Below are 19,022 nucleotides of genomic sequence, written 5' to 3'. Positions count from 1 at the left end.
CTAACCTTGACGTGATAGATGGAGATGCTGATGATATGGAATGGTTCATAGAGAAGAGAGCATTAAGGAGGAAAATTAGGAAGCTTCATATGAGGTATAGCTTTCACATTGTTTAAGATTTTATTTATTCATGAGAGACACAGAATGGCAGAGACACAGGCAGAAGGAGAAGCAGGCTCCATGCAGGAAGCCCAATATGGGACTCGATCCCGGGATCATGCCCTGGGCCAAAGGCAGGTGCCAAACCGCTGAGCCACCCAGGGATTCCCTTACATTTTTTTTAAAGATTTTATTTATTTATTCATGAGAGAGAGGCAGAGACACAGGCAGAGGGAGAAGCAGACTCCTGTGGGAAGTCCAATGTGGGACTCAATCCTGGAACTCTGGGATCATGCCCTGAGCTGAAGGCAGATGCTCAACTGCAGAGCCACCCGGGCGTCCCTAGTTTTCACTTTTTTTTTTTTTCTTAGTTTTCACATTCTTAGAGGAGATCCCTCCTCACCATGACAGTCATGATGAGTTTTACCTTGAATGCTGTCCCTACTTCCCAAAGTTGCATTTTCTTAATGTACCCTCTACTGTGAACCTGAGATGTTAATGTCATTTTTCTTATTGGAGATTTCATTTGGACTTAGTCTAGAAGTTTTTCTGTCAGCAGGGTAGTTTGATCAACTTGGATGGAAAGATATTGATTATATACTGTGAATGAAATAAAACAATTTAAAAAGCAGTCTGGAGATACACTATCTCATTTAAAAGCATGCATATTACGTAGATTAGATGCCTGAAATTCATTGTATAGTGGACAAATCCAGACATGGAACTTGACATGGACCCAGATTGAAAGCAAATAGAGACTGTGCTATGAGGTCAAAAGATCTGAGGGGTTATTAAGAAGTCTGTTTTCATTTGTAGTCTCTGGGCTTTTTAGTACCAGTACCAGTTTTTAAAAGTAGAATTTTGCTTTTCATAAAGTCACTTGATGACTTAAGTCTTCCAGACCATGCTTGTTTTATAAAGCAAGGCATAGGGAGTATTTTATTTTATTTTATTTTTATTTATGAGAGAGAGAGAGAGAGAGAGAGAGGCAGAGACACAGGAGGAGGAAGAAGCGGGCTCCATGCTGGGAGCCCGACGTGGGACTCGATCCGGGACTCCAGGATCCTGCCCTGGGCCAAAGGCAGGCGCCAAACCGCAGAGCCACCCAAGGATCCCCATAGGGAGTATTTTAAACATCAGATGATTTAGGAATTCCATTCAAGCAGTTGATTACCATCATTGACTGTTATCAGAAAACATCACTAAATGAATCTAGGCTGTTCTTGGCTATTTCTTAAACATGAAGATCATTTGAGAAAGAAACAAACTTTCCAATTGCTTGATTTCTCATGTTCATTAATATATCATGTGTAACTGGTACCTAATCATGATGCCTAGTGGTATTAGGTGCTAAGAACTGAAAGAATGACTGACAAAATATACTATTCTTCTTTTAAGGTTAAAAACGACAACTAACGCCAACCATGAAAGATCCAAGTCGCAGCAGTACCAGCCCAAGCATCATCAATGAAGATGTGATTATTAATGGTCATTCTCATGAAGATGACAATCCATTTGCAGAGTACATGTGGATGGAAAATGAAGAAGAATTCAACAGACAAGTTAGTTTTTGTTTTTTTTTTTTTTAATTTATGATAGTTACAGAGAGAGAGAGAGAGAGAGAGAGAGGCAGAGACACAGGCAGAGGGAGAAGCAGGCTCCATGCACTGGGAGCCCGATGTGGGATTCGATCCCGGGTCTCCAGGATCGCGCCCTGGGCCAAAGGCAGGCACCAAACCGCTGCGCCACCCAGGGATCCCCGACAAGATCATGTTTGTATACAAAACTAACTTGTCGGGGGATCCCTGGGTGGCGCAGCGGTTTGGTGCCTGCCTTTGGCCCAGGGCGCGATCCTGGAGACCCGGGATCGAATCCCACATCGGGCTCCCAGTGCATGGAGCCTGCTTCTCCCTCTGCCTGTGTCTCTGCCTCTCTCTCTCTCTCTCTCTCTCTCTGTGACTATCATAAATAAATAAATAAATAAATAAATAAATAAATAAATAAATAAATAAATAAATAAATAACAAAAAAAAAAAAAAACATGATCTTTCTCATAGCCCCTGACAGCCCTCAGTGTAATTGTACTTATCCCTGAAATGTGTTTATCTGGTCCCTTATATGTGAAATATATGGATTTATGTGCCACCACTCCTATTTTATTTGTATACTGATTACAACCAAGTTTGTATGCTCACTGAAATAACTAACCTTAAAGAGCTTTTTTTCACGGTCCCTCCCCAGATATTCTCATTCAGGAAGACTAGGGTGGAGCTGGGGAAACTTGTTTTTTAAAAGCCCCTAGATCGGGGGTCCCTGCCTGGCTCAGTTGGTGGAGTAGGTCACTTTTGATCTCAGGTTTGTGAGTTCAAGCCCATGTTGAGTGTAGAGATTACTTTAAAATAAAACCATTAAAAAAAAAAAAAAAAAAAAACCTTCCCAAATGGTTCCAGTGTGCAGTTAGGTTTAGAAACTACTGCTTGCACCAATCAGATTGCTCTTAAGAGAATATAAGTTTAGGAGCAGACAGACATAGGTGTACTAGGGTATAGAATTGTGCTGTTTTCACCTGAGGTTCTCAATCTGATAAGCCTGAAAACCTGACACCACTGTTCTCTTTAGAGAATGCTCATACGTTGATGAATGTTGTCTTTTATTGCCATATTTCTGTCATCTGTTTCCATCTTGTGTCCAGTTTCTCTCTGATCATGGCTTTGGTAATCAGTAGCCAATTTGATTTTGCCATATCCAGTGATGGATATTCAAGAATAAAACAATGTAGTCTTATTTCAAATGAGAATGATTTGGGCTGTTTTGGGTTTATTTTTTAATTTTTTTTTAAGATTTTATGTATTTATTCATGAGAGAGAGGGGCAAAGAAGCAGGCTCCCCGCAGGGATACCAATGTGAGACTCGATCCCAGGACCCCAGGATCATGACCTGAGCCAAAGGCAGACGCTCAACCACTGAGCCACCCAGGTATCCCTGTTTTTGATTTAATTATCCATGCCCATGCCCTGACAGAATTTTAGTCATTTTTGGGTGGGTTTAGGGTTTGTATAGTTTTAAAGTATCACAGGTAATTCTGACAAATTCCTCAATGAAAACACTCCTTTGTTACTTTCCCACCACCCTCATTGGAAAAAAGAATATTCTGCTAAGAAAGATAGCAAAACCCTAAACAGATCTTCCCTAGTCTTATGGTAGACACTTTTTTTTTTTTGGCATAGAAGCAAAGTAGAAAGTTACAATATTGTGGTTTTAAATACTTTAATTCAAGATATTTTAAGCCATTCCTAGTGATGTCCTATCAAAACGTGCTATAAGTTATTGTTTGCATATTATAAATCTAGATAGAAGAGGAGTTATGGGAAGAAGAATTTATTGAACGCTGTTTCCAAGAAATGCTGGAAGAAGAAGAAGAACATGAGTGGTTTATTCCAGCTCGAGATCTCCCACAAACTATGGACCAAATCCAAGACCAATTTAATGACCTTGTTATCAATGATGGCTCTTCTCTGGAAGATCTTGTGGTAAAGTTATTTTTCATCTTATTAAAACTAGCTCATCTTTCCCATAAGATGGGAAAGCCAGCAATCATCTGTTTAAGAAGAATTATACATTCTTCCCCTTCGGAAATTGTACTGCTTACTATGGACACAGGGGCCCCCCAGTCTCACTTATGACATGGAATGACTTCCGACAACACTCTGGGGCTAGTTTCAGACTAACAGACTTCTTGCCACTGCTTTTAGTTTTAAGAACTGTGTTGCCCTAGAATATGAGGATGTCTTAAAGCATTAATCCAAAGGAAGTACACAGTATGTTCATGTGACTTGCCTATACAAAAGTAGCATGATGAAGAAGTTTTGCTCTTCATTTTGCCTTAAACATTTGGCAAAGTTTGCAGATTTTTATCTGAAAGGTGATAATTTGGAGTGTTGTTTTTTTTTCTGACCCAAGATTTTCATTGAGTTTGCCTAATAATTTCCTTTTGAACTGGGATTTAACGGACTTCCACAAGCTCTTGACAGAAAAAGAACACAAACCTATTTGCATTTTTAGCTACTCTCCGTGTCTCATTGTTGGGGTGGTATATTTGCAGTAAAAGGTTTTTTAGGAATTATGATAAACATCAGCACTAGAGTAGAACCTAATGAGTTGTTTACTAAAATTAAGATAAATGATTTGAAGTCATAATGTTGACCTTTCTGTCCATATTGACAATCTCTAATTGTTTATACAGGATAGTTCTCTAGAATTTACTCCTAGACTCCGAAGTATTTTTTGCAGTTCTCTTTCACTGTGTAGTGATTTCCTACCCTGGCGATAAAAACAAAAATTAGTCCTTCAGCTACATCCCAGACTTGCAGAATCAGTTGTCTAGGCATGTAAATTTTTAAAAAAACTTCATAGAGCGTACTGCCAGCTTGCCCATCAGGCATTTGGGAACCATTCTTCTAAAAGGCTATGTGGAGAACACTGAAATTTACATTGTAGTATAGACTTGTTGCAGTAAATTACAGTCCAGTTGAGCAGATGTGTGATCTGAATAGTCTTTTGAGATAAACTTACTTATGGCTGCATTAGTCATTCCACAATAATCCTGCTTGCTCTGATAAGTAAAATCCTTTGCTGGTCATAATGTATAACTTTAATGTGGACCCAGTATAATTGTCTAGAAAGGGATTTATTCAACTCAGTCTATTTGAGATTGTTCTTTCCTTCTCATTATTTTGTAGCTGACAAAAGATAACACATTCAAGAACGCTGCTTTTTTATTTAAACCTCACACTTTTAAAGTTTAGATACAATTCCCTTGAGAAAAGTGAGAATATGTCCTGTCCATGGAAACAGTTGTATATATATTAGGAAACTAAAGTTAAATTATTGCCCCAACATGTTACTTAATATGCTTTAGTCTTGAAGTAAGTGATATAGGGGTACAGATTTTATCTAAAAGCTTATTAGCATTCCTACATTTCAGGGCCTGGAATACATCTTGATTTCTTTTCATCTTTTATCAACTATGGTGGAGTCAAATCTCCAGCTATTCTCAGTATGGTGACATATCTGCCTAGCAAAGTAAAGATTTAGAGGTATAGAAGAGTGGTTCTTAGAGACTTTGACCCATTCTTCCCCTAACTTAGACAAAAATAAAGTCCCAGAGAGAGTGACTTATCCAGGCTTTCATAGGAAATTAGTTAGGAGCAGAACTGGAATTCCATCTTAGGTCTTCTGATTCCACATGTAGTTTTCTTTTCCTGTTATAAACCTTGCTTCCTGTGGGAATTAGAATACAGCAATCTTATGAAGACAACTCCATATTTTGAATGAGGATCTTGAACAAAACTCTAATGCATAAACAGTTCCCCAATCTACTTTGTCATTTCAACGTTAAGTATTTTTGCATAGTATGAAACAGTTAAAATCAAACATCATACTTAAATGAACAGAATTCATTATTCTATGACTCCTTTTTAACTTGTGTAAAGTTAGTGGGTTTCTGGTTACACTTGAGCAAGTTTAATTTCAATTCCTGTTTTACCTATAGAAGGTGATAAGTTTTCATATAAATATATAATTTATATCTGGTTCCTTCTTTCCTTGCTATAGATAGATTTTTGGGGGTTAAGTTTAACCTTACAAGCTGAGTTCTTTTATCTTACATTCTTTGGAAGATATTTTTGCATGTGGATCTGGGTTGAATGCTTCTGAGTATCTGAAACCATCTGTTAATGAACTTGCTTTTTTTATGTACTTATTTTCCAGGTCAAGAGCAATCTGAATCCAAATGCAAAGGAGTTTGTTCCTGGGGTGAAGTACTAAAATATTTGAGTAGACGGGGCCCTCTTTTGGTGGATGTAGCACAATTTCCACACTGTGAAGGCAGTATTAGAAGACTTAATTGTAAAAGCTCTCTCTTGTCACTGTGTTACACTTATGCATTGCCAAAGTTTTGTTAGTCTTGCATGCTTAATAAAAGTGCTGAGACTGTTATTAAGTAATAAGCTGTCAAACATTTACTGAAAGTAGAATTGGCCCCATGGCTTGATGTGAAGACAGCGAGGAAAGAAGCACCAGTCAAGTTGTGACAAAGCCCAAATTAAAATGACCTCTAAATCTTAGTGAATTGTCTTTTTTTGAGGATAAACTAGTCCCTTAGGGTTAGCAAAAACTTGTTAATAATGTCTAAACCTTTTTTAAATGAGTACATTTAAATTAAGTTTTAGTTAGGCATATTTCTCAGTTTAGACTTAAATTTGCATTTGTAACTATCAAAAACAATCTCCTTTTTCTGAAGAAGGCCTTGTTAGTTAATTTGAAATAATTCAGTATAGACGAGTATGTCTGGTTACTGAGGTTATAAGGTAGTAATGAGATGAGAACTAGTCCTGGCTTCAATGGTATATAATCACATAAGACATAGTGAATTCTTCTAGTGTTACAACTGAGGAAGTATGTAATTTGAGAATTGCATCTTCTAAGCAGTCACTGCATCATAGCTATGCCTTTGTGAAGTGTAACATTTGACCCACCACAATCCAACCGAACAAAGTAATGGTAACATGATTTGAGTGGTGCTTTTCCTTGCTTTGTTAACCATCACTACAATAGTCTACAGCACAACTTTTCTTTTAACAAAGCTAGAACAGTTTTGGCTTCTTAAACTTCATACTTGAGTAGGTTAAGCTGCCATACGTGTTCAGTGTGAATAGTGTTTAAGTTGAAAATATTGTAAAAAAATTATATTTTTTCAAAAATATTTAAAAAAATAAATAATAGTAGAACTCAGCTGATGCTTGTGTTTATTGGTGCTGGAATGCAGACTCTCCTGTGGTGATTGATACTCACTTTAATGTGGGCTCAGTACTTCAGGACAACCCTGCTGGCAAGATTTGCTAAGAGAGCAGGCTTTATTCGATTCCATAGTGTCAAGTAGGTCATTATGCATGTATCTGTCCAAAATACAGTAGTAAAATAAACCCCATATCCCATTCCATAACCCACTTTGATTGCCTCAGGCTGTAGTGTCAGGGCAGTTGTAGATACCCGTGTTAGGAAACTTTTTGGTTGATCAATATAATGGTAACCTTACTCTGGTATAATTTCCATTGGGTTCTGCCCTTTACAAGCCATTGCTGGACTGATTTGATATTTTGATTCACCTGGGTCATCTCTGTTTTCCCCTCACACAAGCTTATTTATAATACGATTGTGGCTAGTCTTTATTTTGGGATAGGCTGTCAACCAACTAGCAATTCCCTGGTTCTACATAAAATTCTGCCTCATGGCCCTTCTCAGTTCTTGATACTGTCCTCTGTGCTTTTCTTGAGTTTGTTGGGCTCAAAATTAAAAAGGCCATGTAGTCTATTCTGGCTCACATTCTCCATGGGGGTGGGGGGGAGCTTTAGTATGCCCAGGTGCCCCAGTGTTTTTTAATAGCTCCCTTAAAAGACGATAAACAGGTAGGGTTTTTGTTGTTTTAGTCATCTTGGAGTGCCTAGCTAGCTCAGTCAGTAGAGCATGTGACTCTTGATCTTGGGGTCATCAGTTCAGGCTTCAGGCTAATGACCCCAAGATCAAGAATCTAATGCTCTATTGACTGAGCCAGCCAGGCACCCCAAAATAGGTAGATTTTTAGGAAACTCTAAAGCAGAGATAATCCTACTTGGCTCTCTTTCTTTTTGGAGCCATGATACAGCCAGTCAGTCCCCTCTGTCTCTAACAACTAAGTACCACAAGTGGCAGAGCAGGGTGCCAAATGTGTGAAGCTTACAGATCCTCTAAGTTCAGATAGGGATAAATGAGTTAATTTCCACATACTGCCAAATTACCATAATGTAGTATAATTGGAGATTATAAATTTGAATTAAAGAGGCATTGTAACCTAATGATAAAGAGCATAGGCTAGCCAGACTTCTTAGTTGTGAGTCCAGTGATCATGGACAAGTCACTTAATCTCTCTGTGCCTTAGTTTTCACCTGTTTAAGATGGTAGTATTAATAGGGGCACCTGGCTGGCTCAGTCAGAAGAGCGTGTGTCTCTTGATCTCAGGGTCGTGAGTTTGAGCCCCAGGCTGGGTGTAGAGATGACTAAAAAAAATAAAAATTTAAAAATAAAATAAAATGGCAATACTAATTGTCTCAGGATTGTGTGATTAGTTAATACACATCAATGGGACGCCTGGGTGGCTCAGCGGTTGAGCGTCTGCCTTCAGCTCAGGGCATGATTCCAGAGTCTTGGGATCGAGTCCCACATCGGGCTTCCTGCATGGAGCCTGCTTCTCTCTCTGCCTGTGTCTCTCATGAATAAATAAGTAAAATCTTTAAAAAAAAATTAATAATTAATACACATCAAGCACTTAAGACAGTCCTTGACACATAGAAAGTTCTGTTTAAGTGATTGTTCTAGGTTTGGCTTTCATTTTGTTGGAACCTTGGTTGTCAGGGAAACTGCATATTACAACTGCTTAGTTGTTTAACTGGAGAGTCAGGCATCTGCATTACAGGTAGAGATGGCACGTTTCAGAGCATCAGCTATTGCTTTTTTTTTTTTTTTATCTGTTATTCTTTGGGGACACCTGGGTGGCTCAGTGGTTGAGCATCTGCCTTTGGCTCAGGTCGTGATCCCAGGGTCCTGGAATTGAGTTCTGCATCAGGCTCCCCGTGGGGAGCCTGCTTCTCCCTCTGCGTGTCTCTGCCTCTCTGTTTCTTTCACGTATAAATAAATAAATAAAATCTTTTTAAAAAACAATAGGTTTTTTTTTAACGACTTTATTTATTTGACAGAGAGGGAGAGAGCAAAAAAAGCAAAGGGAGTAGCAGAGGAAAAGGGAGCTTGATGCAGGGCTCAATCCCATGACCCTAGGATCAGGACCTGAGCCGAAGCTAGATGCTTAACCTGACTCAGCCATCCGGGTGCCCCAGCTATTCAATTTTGATGTCATTTAAACAGATCCTCCCATCAGGGCCTATGTCGCACAACTTACGGTAATCGAAGTCATCCTGTTTTGCTTTTAGGAGTTTTTGTTACCACTATTGAAACAAGGCAGCATATGTAAGAGAATTTTCCCTGTTTTTGTGCAGTGTCAGTAATTCTCAATCTATTTCATGTCATAAAGTGTGAGGTTTTGGGGAGGGGGGCTTATTTTTAGCATACTGAATTGCAAAGATAGGGCTACCTATGGCTAGAGTTTGTCTCATATGGGCTACAATTTCATGCCTAGATACTCGGAAAGCTGAAGGGATCCATATGTCAGCATACTTGTAACCTCAGTGACACACAACAGTTGAAAAGTTCTACCCTCATTATGAAATAGCTAAGGAGTTACACTCACACCTTTCCCTTGAAGAGTCAAATAAGTCACAAAAATGGAAACTGAGTGGTTTTGATTTTCTTTGTTTAAAGAATATTGTGACTTTTCAACCCTTCCACAAAAGACAGTCTTAACGTATGTCCTACCTTTCCTAGGAGTAATTTTTCAGACTTTGGTGCATGCAGATCCAGTTTGTATATTTTCTGGAGGGTCTTCTGGAACTGGAAGCTGGGCTTTTGACCTTGAGGAAAATCCTTTGAAGATGGGGCAGATAGGAATGTATTTCAGAAAGGCAGTCCTTTTTACTATGCTCATCCCAATGGGGAAGTCATAGCTCTTGAGGCTCGTAGACATCTCACTGTTGGCATGGGCCCCAGCCTTCCACTGTATCAGACCTCGTTCCTCTAGGCTTCCTGCAATAGGACAGTGAGATTAGCAGGGCCAGCAGCCCTCCACTACCTCCCCTCCATACCTCTATAACCTTGTCCTGAAACAGATTTCTGGAATCCATTGTCTTCATTCTCAAGTATTTTCTGGGACTGAGAGGTTACTGAATCCATGATATCTCGGCTCTTAACTTGGCCAGAGCTCTAGGAAACCCTAAAAGTTGCTGGTTATAATTAGTATCTGTTGTGTATCTAGAGTGTGCCAGGCTCTGTGCTAAGTGCTTTAATTTCATTATTTCATTTCTTCAAAAAATATGAAGAAACTGGCAGAAAGGTTAAGTAATTGTCAGCTTACATCTTTAGTATCGGGGTAACATGCTAAGCTGATGAGGGAGGACCTAACTGTGTCCAGTCTCTGCTTTGGGAGCAGGGAGAAATATTTAGAAACACTGTAATCAGTACTAATATTTGAATATTAGGGTTCCATATTAGGAAAATAAACTTTTTGTAATACAGACCGCAAGAAGTCAAGCCAAGTAAAATCTTTGTTGGAAGTATGGATATACAAAATATATTTACATCTAGGGGAATGTTCCCTCGGGAGGTGGAGGGGTGCGTGAGGTCTCAGGATCTCACAAGAGGGCTGGGGTGAAAGAAGACTGATGGAGCATTTGCTAAACTAATTTGCCCTTCTGTGTTTGGGCTGTAGATGAGGAAAGAGCAAATGCAAAGCACCCTGTTAGCAAAATGCCCATCACACAGAAGAAAGTGTGATTGCATGGATAAGGAGTTAGCTAGACCTGAGTGTGAATTCAGGTTGTATGACCTTAGGCAAGTGATTTGACCACTCTGAACTTCAGATTCCTCATCAATGTACATTGAAGGACTACTGAGGATTATGTAGCATAACATACATGATTCCTAGCAGAGATGGTTGCTGATAGGTAGTTGGGTTGAAGGACAGGGGTGTGAGGAACTCAGGACAGTCTGAGGTTGTTAACATCTGGGTAGCTTAATCCAGCTTTCCAAATCACAAGCCCCTGTATATACAGCTGTCCACCTGATGCCCTCCATCTCCCCAAGTTCCCTGGGTATTGTGGCTGCCATTTGTCTGGTCCACAACCTGGTTTCCTCTAAGCAGAGAGGGGCGGGTACCTCCCATTTGCCCAAGGGGTAGCTGGTACCAAGAGTTCTCTCATCGTCTGATGCTAAAATCCCTAAAAGGACCATGGCACCTAGGCCCTTCCTGCCCATGCTTCAACCCTGCAGCTGTATTTGGTGGGGGGTGGAGGGCCATCATCCTGCTGCTTCCATCCCTAATTGCCCTGGACTGATGCAGTCTTTAACCTCTGCCTCCACAGAGCTTTCCCTGATCTCCCAGGTCCTCTGAAAACCTCCAACAGGCTGTATGGTACAGTGGCTGGGACACAAACCATAGACTGCATCCAATGGACTTTGTTAAAATCCCAGATTTGCGACCTTTTAAATCCGCAAATGTTGTGAACTTTAGTGAGTCAGCCTCTCTGATTCTGTTTCCTTGTGAAATGGGGTTGATAGTCTCTGCCTAACAGGATACTTGTTGAGACTGAAGTGAGACATAGTGTCATGCCTGACCCACAGTAGATCTTTGGTAAATGTTAACTATGCTTGTTACTTGTTAGAGCAACTGGTGGCATTTAGTTTCTGTATTTTACAGGGCATGGGCCTGTCAGGTTCTCAAGGACCCATACAAAGTATCTTCCACAATCCCTGCAAAAAGCCGTTATACCAAAGGGAAATATTAGGGGCTCTCCTAGTAGCCAGTGTGACAGGTTGGTTGGCAAAACCCACTCCAAATATGCCAGCAAACTGATGCTTCATTTGTATCTGCCCTAATGTAAGAAAACAAAGGCTTCCAAAGGCACCACTCAACTTGATGACTATCAAGAAATAGGAAACAAGTCATGGGGCCCAAGGCCTGGGAATAACTCCTAGACTTGCTCTCTTGGAGACCTATGAGGCATGTCTGTGCTTCTGTCTAGCCAGTGGTCTCCTTCCAGCCTGTGGGCACTCTGCCAGCCCAACTGTTCCTGCTTCTTGCAGGGCCTGCATTGCGTGGGTCCTGGCCACACTTCTGACTGAGGGGCCATCTGTTGGAATGCATATGAGCCCAGCCTAGTTCTGTGTTTCCCTCCCAGGGCTTACCCATACCTGGCACTGTGTTGTCCAGTATGAAAGCGAGGCACCCACCCACGAACATCTCTGTGGTCAGCAGCACAGTCAGAATCTGGTCTACTTCAGGAATGCCTGTGGAATAGGACAAGGCCAATGGGCATGTTGGCAAGTAGACATGCGATGAAAGCATACAAATCCCAACTTTCACACCTATTTGGACCTCTGCCTTTCTCATCCTTACATTCAAATCCCAGTTTTGTTGTCTTGGGACAAATAATTTAATTCTCTGAGCCTCACTTTCCTCCTGTCATGTGGAGAAGGACAGTGGTATCTGTTTCCTGAGCTGTTGTACCTAATAAGTGAGCACATGTAAAGCTCCATGCCTGTCCATAAAAAGTGTATTAGTAAAGAACAGCTGCTCAGTAGCTTCTCAGCTTCCGCTTCACATCCAGAGTTGGGCAAGATTTGGGATTCTGTAATATGGTACCTTGGGGGGGTGGGGAGCCATGCCCTGAGTTGAGTCCACCACACCTCCTCCCTCCAACCCACACGTTCTGACTGGCTTAGGTACCTGTGTTGATGGCACCAGGGTTGGACTCCAGGTAATTGGGCAGCGTGAGCCCAAAGAACATGGAAAATCCGAGCACGAACAGGTTACGGGAGGAGTTCATGTCCACGAACTGCAAGTTGGACAGCCCCACAGCCGTAATCATGCCTGAGGGCACAGGATAACTGCTGGGGTTGCCATGTGGGCAGGGTGGGCTCCACCATACCAAGACTGCGAGGCGATGCCCGGCCACACGCAGCACTCACCAAAAAGGGTGCAGAACATGCCCCCCAGTATAGGGTCGGGAAGCGAAGCAAAAAGGGCAGTGAATTTGCCAATCGTGCCCAGGACTAGCATGATCGCTGCGCCATACTGCACCACGCGCCGGCTGCCTACCTGCAAAGGAGCCAGGGGCAGCTTAGGCCCTGGGGCCAGGCTGGGCAGGGTGAGTTCCAGGAGGGGGGAAGGCCTGTTATAACAGCCAGCACAGAGGGGCCTGGGCTTGTTTGCACCAAAGACAGGGTAGGGCTTTGTGCCACTCTGTTCTGGGGCACCTTGGTAATCCCCAGAACGCCAATGTTGGGGCTGGACGAGGTAGACCCGTTGCCTGTGCCCAACAGCCCTGCAATAATGCAGCAGATGCCTTCAGTGAAGATGCCCCTGTAAGGAAAAGGCGAGTTGAGAGCTTAGTCCAGGCTCTGCCCTGGGTTGTGTCTTCCCCTCACCCTGGGCGGGCAGCTCGCCTTCTTGCGACTGTGCCAAGCTGCAGTTCTCTGTCCATAATACTCCCCACTCCAAGCCAGAGGTAGATCTGGGAGCCAAGAGCCCATGTCCAGAGTGCTAGTCCCAGTGCCCTGAATTTAATCCCTCTGGTGACCCTGGGCATCAATTTCCTCATCTGTAAAATGGGGATGATAAGGGTACCTGTCTCACAGTCATTAGTATATTGCAAAAGAGAATGCATGTGGACAGGGCTAGCTAGGCACATGAAAGCTTGTCGATGACCATAGTTTCCCTTAGGCTTCATTATCTCAGCTATTCAAAACACTTGGTGAGGAGAGCATCCGCATTTCATAAATAGAACAAGGTCTGGAAAGTACTACTTGATCAAGTCCACACTTGGTTTTCAACCCTGTCTCTATGATTGCTTCCTGAGTGGCCCCTGAGAGGATCAGATGTGGGAGAGGGCAGGTGGCTGTACCTGTTGATGGCATGTACTGGAGGGGGCGGTGCGCCAGCCAGGCGGGCACAAGCATAGTAATCTCCGATGGACTCAATGATGCCCGCCAGCGTGGCACTGAACATTCCCAGAACAGCAGCCGCTGTCACTGTGGGCAGGCCCCACTGACCTGGATCAGAGGGAGATTGGAGGGTGGGTACAGTGCTGCTGGCTGGGTCAGGGAGGGGACTAGGCTAGGCAGTACATGGGAGGGGGAGTGGAGTTTAGGGACCTCCAGCTGGGGCGGGAGCTATACAGTTGTGGGAGCTTATTTGGGATCACTCGGAGTTATGAAGCTGGAGTGCAGCTTTGGGGAAACAGCCTGCCTAGTATCCTATAAATGGACAGCTAATGCTAATTACATCATCAACTGGATTGTTATCAGGGGCCTCATAGGTAATCTGACTGGAAGCAGAAGGGCCAGTAGGGTGGCTCACAGGGGTAGGGGATGCGGATCCAGGGTGCGATAGTCATGATGTCCCCTCGTGCATCTGTTCGTGCCTGGAAGCCATAAGCTGTAGGGTCTGAGGGCAGCACATTCGTCAGGGTCAGGATATAGCAGAGCAGCCACACGCTCATGATGGCCAGCACAATCTGAAGTGGGGTAGTGTGAGGGGAGCACTGAGGGCCCTGCAGGTCTTGGTCCAGGCTCACCAGCCCCTAACTCAGGCCTAGCCCCAGCCCTTACCCTGCTCTAGCTCAGACCTGGGCCCCTATACCTTCTCTAGGACCTTATCTGTGCTCTGGCTCTAGCTCCTCTGCTGTCCCGGGCCTGCCCCCAACCTTTGCCCTGGACACAGGTTCAGTCCCTGCCCTAGTCCCAGCCCCAGCTGCCTGTCAGCTCCTCACTGGAAACATCTTGAAGATCTGGACACGGAAGAGAGTGAGACCCTTGCCCCAGCGGTAGACAGGCAGCAGGAAGGTGAGGTTACGCAGGTACTGGGAGAAGAGGACGATCAGAAGAATGGAACTAGGGGCAGAAGACACAAAGGAATGATGGCTGGTAGGCTGGGCTGGGTCCAGGACATGAAAAGGGTGAAAGTGCTGGGGCTGGGCAAAGATCAGGCCTGGTGGCCGCTCACCAAGCTGAGATGCCCCAGTGGGAGCCAGCTCGGTCACCAGCGGCTTGGAAGACAGAGAGGCCAATGAGGGAGACGGTGGGGGTGACCGTGAGAGGTCCTATGTAGCTGAGAAGGGCCCCAGGCAGCCCCATCAGCCCGATCACCACCTCCACCATGCTGGACACCATGATTGCACCCTGGACCTAGAAGAGCAAAGATTAGTGTAAACCACTATGTAGAGGCTCTGACTTCTACATTTTAAAGAAAGCTCCTGGACCACCTCTTTGAATCCTCCAACTCAGCAATGGCCCTCACTCCCATCTAGCTCCCTCCTCAGGTCCAGCCTCTAACATCCCAGGTGCAAACCCACCTCTCGTATCCGCGGGTGCCAGATATGAGAGGTGTTCAGGGGAAGACTCCAGTTACCGTAGATCTCCTCTGGGAGCAGAGACAGGGACACACACATGGCCAGGGAACAGAGAGAGGAAGAGAAGGTGCTCCATGAATGTACCCCACGGTCTAGACTCGGGACAGTTGTCCACACTTCCGGGCTCCTGGGCCTCCCCTCTCCATCACAGCCCCCGAAAAGTGTGCCCACCTTCTGGGGGGCATTTCCATCTCTCCAGGGCTAGGATGGCTTTGGCTGGGACCAGAAATGCAAAGGCGCTGGCCTGGAACAGCGGCAGTCTAGAAGGAGAGGCACAGAACGGCGGGGGCGTTGGGTGGGGTGGGCAGGGACACAGAGACAGGGGAGATGGGGAGAGAGGCGCACAGAGAGAAGAGAAAAATCACACCCAGAGGCCAAGACACAGAGGGACAAGGGCCAGGGCAGAGCTGAGAAAAGTCACTGTGGCCCTAGGCAGGACTCGAACATTTTGGAGGCCCGAGGAAGAAAACAAATGGAGTCTTTGGCCCACAACCTTCCCTTTTACCTTCTCAACCCCAGCTCCTGACGGTTGAGGAGCCACATGCAGGGAGATGGACAGCTCAGCTCTTGTATCCAAGCTCCACTCACAACCTTCCTCCATCCTCCCACCACACAACTATCTTTTGGCCACCCAGGGGCAGGGTACCCTCAGGAGGATGGGCCATTGAAGGGGCCCACACAGAACCTAAAAGCCAGGATTGGGTGGGTTCTGATTATCCAGAGTGGGGCTTAACGGGGAGAGCCCAGCTAGGGTACATTCCCTTAAGCCCACCGACTCCCTTCCTCTGAGGAGCCTCAGGGGCCCAGGGTAGGATCCCAGCTGCCTGCCTCTAAGGATGGCTGGGGTAGCAAGTGAGAGCAGATAGCGACTTTTCTCTCCCTAAAAAGAGCCCTCAGAGAAACCACCTGCTCCTGCTGTGTGGACCACTATATATTGGGGGTGGGGAGGCCAGGGGAGGGCAGCTTACCGGATTCCCAGTGTGGTCTGGATAAGGGTGGTAATGCCCACGCAGGTGAAGATGGTACCGATGAGCTGGCTGACCATGTATTGGTCACGGCCCACACACAGCGCCTCAGCCAGAAGGAAGGGCACAGCAATGGTACCGCTGAAGCATGTCAGGTAATGCTAGGGGATGGGGGAGAGTGCATGGAGCAGGGCCCATCGGGATCACAGGGACACCCTCAAATTCTCATGTCTGCCTCAGTGGACCTGACCCCCTGCTAACCCTAGCAGTGTGTTCACCTGGGACTGAGATTCCTACGTGGGATTCCCAGAGAGCTACTGGTCACACCTCTTTCTGGTTTACTAATCTGCCCCTAGGTTATTCCTGTGGCTTTGTAGAGTGGGTCCTCCTCCCTGTGACTGACGTTCTATTCCGTCTGGCTGGTGACACCTGTTCCCAGAGATAATCTCTCAGGCCCCATCAGACCCCTCTCCCCACCCCAGCTCCATGACAGTTCACTATTGTTGACGTTAGGTTTCTTTTGCTCTTACCCAAGTTAAACTTGTTGGCCAGGAACAGGGCTGGGATCCTGGGGAGAGTGCAGAGTCAGGGTGGGGAAACCCTATGAGAAAACCCACCTGGAAGCCCAGTAGAATGCACAGGTACCAGGGTGGCACATCCTCGATCTTGTATAACATATCAAACTTGGGTTCTGTGGGCAGGGACATTGTGGGATCCCTCGAGGAGGTCCCTGCTGAGCCCACGGATTCATGCTAGGGTAGCAGGGAGAAGTAACTCAGGGTGGAGTGATGGGGACCAGCAGAGTCCATTCTGCCCCAGAATCAATCAGGTAGCCTGAGTGGCCTGTAGGATCCTCAGAATGGGGTCCAAGCCCCACCCTCCCTCTTGGTTCATCCAACCAGCTGTCTCTTGACCTGGCTACCTGTGGCTCCCTCCTCACATTCTTTTGTGCAGGGATGAGTCCACTTTGCTGGCTGCTGGAGGCCTTGGGAACAGGGCATTCTGGCCAAGGGGATGGCCTCTAAGAAGGCCCCAAGGGGCAACAGGAGAGGGGGACAAAGGGCTGAAGTCTGTGGACAGGCCCTCTTGGACAGCCTCTGGTCCCACCCTTGCCACTTGGAGGTCCTTGGGGTTTCCCTGGAGGTGGGTAGGTTGGGTCCCTGCTGGTCTTCAAGCAGGAGTCAGCCAGTCCCAAGCTGACCACTCCTGCACCCTCATGGCCACCCGCACCCCATCCCCCAGTTGCTACTTTCTGCCTGGGATAGTCACTCTCAGTCGAGTTTGTCGGAACGTTTGTCTCTGCCTTCCCAGGGGGAAAGCACTAGCAGGCTCTCTAGCCACCACCCAAGCCTGTGCCCACCCAGGTCCCACCCATTCCCAGCACCTGTGTCCGGCTCTCCAGGTTCTCCTGGGCCCTCATCTTTGGGGCACAGGTGTGAGCGGTTCCTGAGGAAGAGAGAGGATGGCTTTACGAAGGCCAAGGAGGACTTTAGTCCACACATCAGACATCGTTTGAAGTAAATCTGTAACCAGATCTCCAGCTCTGATTGCGAAAGGCAGGCCTGGGCGGAGGTAACGTATTAACTACGGCCATTGTGGTAAAGGCCACCCAAGCCTCTGCCACATTTACCTTCTGTGCACTTGCCCATCCCAGCCTGCACCTGAGCCTGGGCAAGGACCCTGTTCTTATTTCTAAGAGAGGGCAGGGTGGAGGTGAGGAGTGGACAGTTCACCAAGCCCTGGGTGGTGCAGAAGAGAATGGCAGTGGACACTTAATTAGGTCACACTCTGAATAAAACTCTTCCCCACTTTTTAATATCAAGTTAATAATTATCATCATCATAGTCATTCTCCATAATGAGGAATCACTGCCTGCCAAGCAACTGCTATGTATTGCTGTGTTCAACCCCAGGCGTTAGGTGGTGTTAACCTCATTTACCGCTGAGGAAACAGATCTAGGAGATGTGATCTGACTGAGGTAGCAAGATTTTAGACACCATTCCAAAAACTCAGGTTGGCCTCAACCCCTGAGTTCAAGCTATAAATTAGCCATTAAATCCAATAAAGGGCGCCTGGGTAGCTCAGTGGTTGAGCGTCTGCCTTTGGCTCAGGGTGTGATCTTGGGGTCCTGGGATCAAGTCCCACATTGGGCTCCCTGCAGGGAGCCTGCTTCTCCCTCTCCCTGTGTCTCTGCTTCTCTCTATGTGTCTCTCATGAATAAATAAAATATTTTTTAAAATAAAAAAATAAATTCAATAAAGGGCTGCCTTCCCCACACATGGCCACTTACCCCTCAGCATCACAGAGGCACAAAACAGATGGGCCTCTGGAGGAGAAGCTGCCCAAGCTGGTCCAGCTTTGCCTGTACCCTATGTCAGGACAATTCCCTTCCCCTCCCAGTCAGGACTGGCTGTATAATCTGCAGTGCAAAATGAAGATTTGGGGCCCCCATTCCAAAAGTATTATGAGTTTTCTTTTTTAGTATTATGAATTTTAACACAACAACAACAGAGTATTAAATAAAATTAAACCAAACCTTTCTAAGCACTGGGCCCTGTGTGAGTGCATGTCACCCAGCCACTGAAACCTGCCTTGGACTCAGCCTGTCCTCTCTTCCAGTCACAGGCCTGGAGCTGCCTGAAGGGACTTGGGGAGGGTCCGAGGAGCTAGGGCTCCTCAGCCATGAGGACAGGGCCTAAGGTTCCTGGTTCTGCCTCTCTCTGTGCTGCCCCAGGGCAAGCCCCCCAGGGTCCACCTACTTCTGGGTTGTTGGGCCCATGGCCAGGCCCTGCTCCAAGGGCCCGTAGGCAGCTGTGCTCTCCAGCTAGGCAGCAGCTTCATGCCACAG

The 19,022-nt window shown here is 45.5% G+C and overlaps 2 protein-coding genes across 4 annotated transcripts in view; one reads left to right on the top strand and one right to left on the bottom strand.

The window, feature by feature from the left end:
- Window positions 1-6,891, top strand: part of PAIP2 (poly(A) binding protein interacting protein 2) — a 25,388-nt gene extending 18,497 nt beyond the window's left edge. For all 3 annotated transcript variants that reach the window (XM_055331455.1, XM_055331457.1, XM_055331458.1), the window contains 3 exons: window positions 1,498-1,661; window positions 3,450-3,629; window positions 5,869-6,891. In XM_055331455.1, the coding sequence (XP_055187430.1) occupies window positions 1,524-1,661; window positions 3,450-3,629; window positions 5,869-5,925 (375 nt within the window). In that variant the 5' untranslated portion in view covers window positions 1,498-1,523 and the 3' untranslated portion in view covers window positions 5,926-6,891. The remainder of the gene's footprint in view (window positions 1-1,497; window positions 1,662-3,449; window positions 3,630-5,868) is intronic.
- SLC23A1 (solute carrier family 23 member 1) lies at window positions 4,857-19,022 on the bottom strand. Its single transcript, XM_055331454.1, has 16 exons — window positions 18,934-19,022; window positions 17,559-17,620; window positions 16,792-16,926; window positions 16,178-16,335; window positions 15,381-15,469; window positions 15,153-15,220; window positions 14,804-14,985; window positions 14,571-14,691; window positions 14,159-14,315; window positions 13,704-13,851; window positions 13,057-13,162; window positions 12,769-12,898; window positions 12,527-12,670; window positions 11,992-12,087; window positions 9,562-9,828; window positions 4,857-5,379 (listed from the first exon to the last, which is right to left on the bottom strand). Exons 1-15 carry the CDS (start codon window positions 19,013-19,015, stop codon window positions 9,581-9,583), a joined length of 1,926 nt encoding a protein of 641 aa, XP_055187429.1. The 5' UTR covers window positions 19,016-19,022; the 3' UTR covers window positions 4,857-5,379; window positions 9,562-9,580.

The sequence above is a fragment of the Nyctereutes procyonoides genome, unplaced genomic scaffold (genome assembly GCF_905146905.1).
Source record: "Nyctereutes procyonoides isolate TBG_1078 unplaced genomic scaffold, NYPRO_anot_genome, whole genome shotgun sequence".
NCBI lineage: Eukaryota > Metazoa > Chordata > Mammalia > Carnivora > Canidae > Nyctereutes > Nyctereutes procyonoides.
The sequence above is the reverse complement of the archived record's forward strand: the minus strand, read 5'-3'. Positions and strand labels throughout refer to the sequence as shown.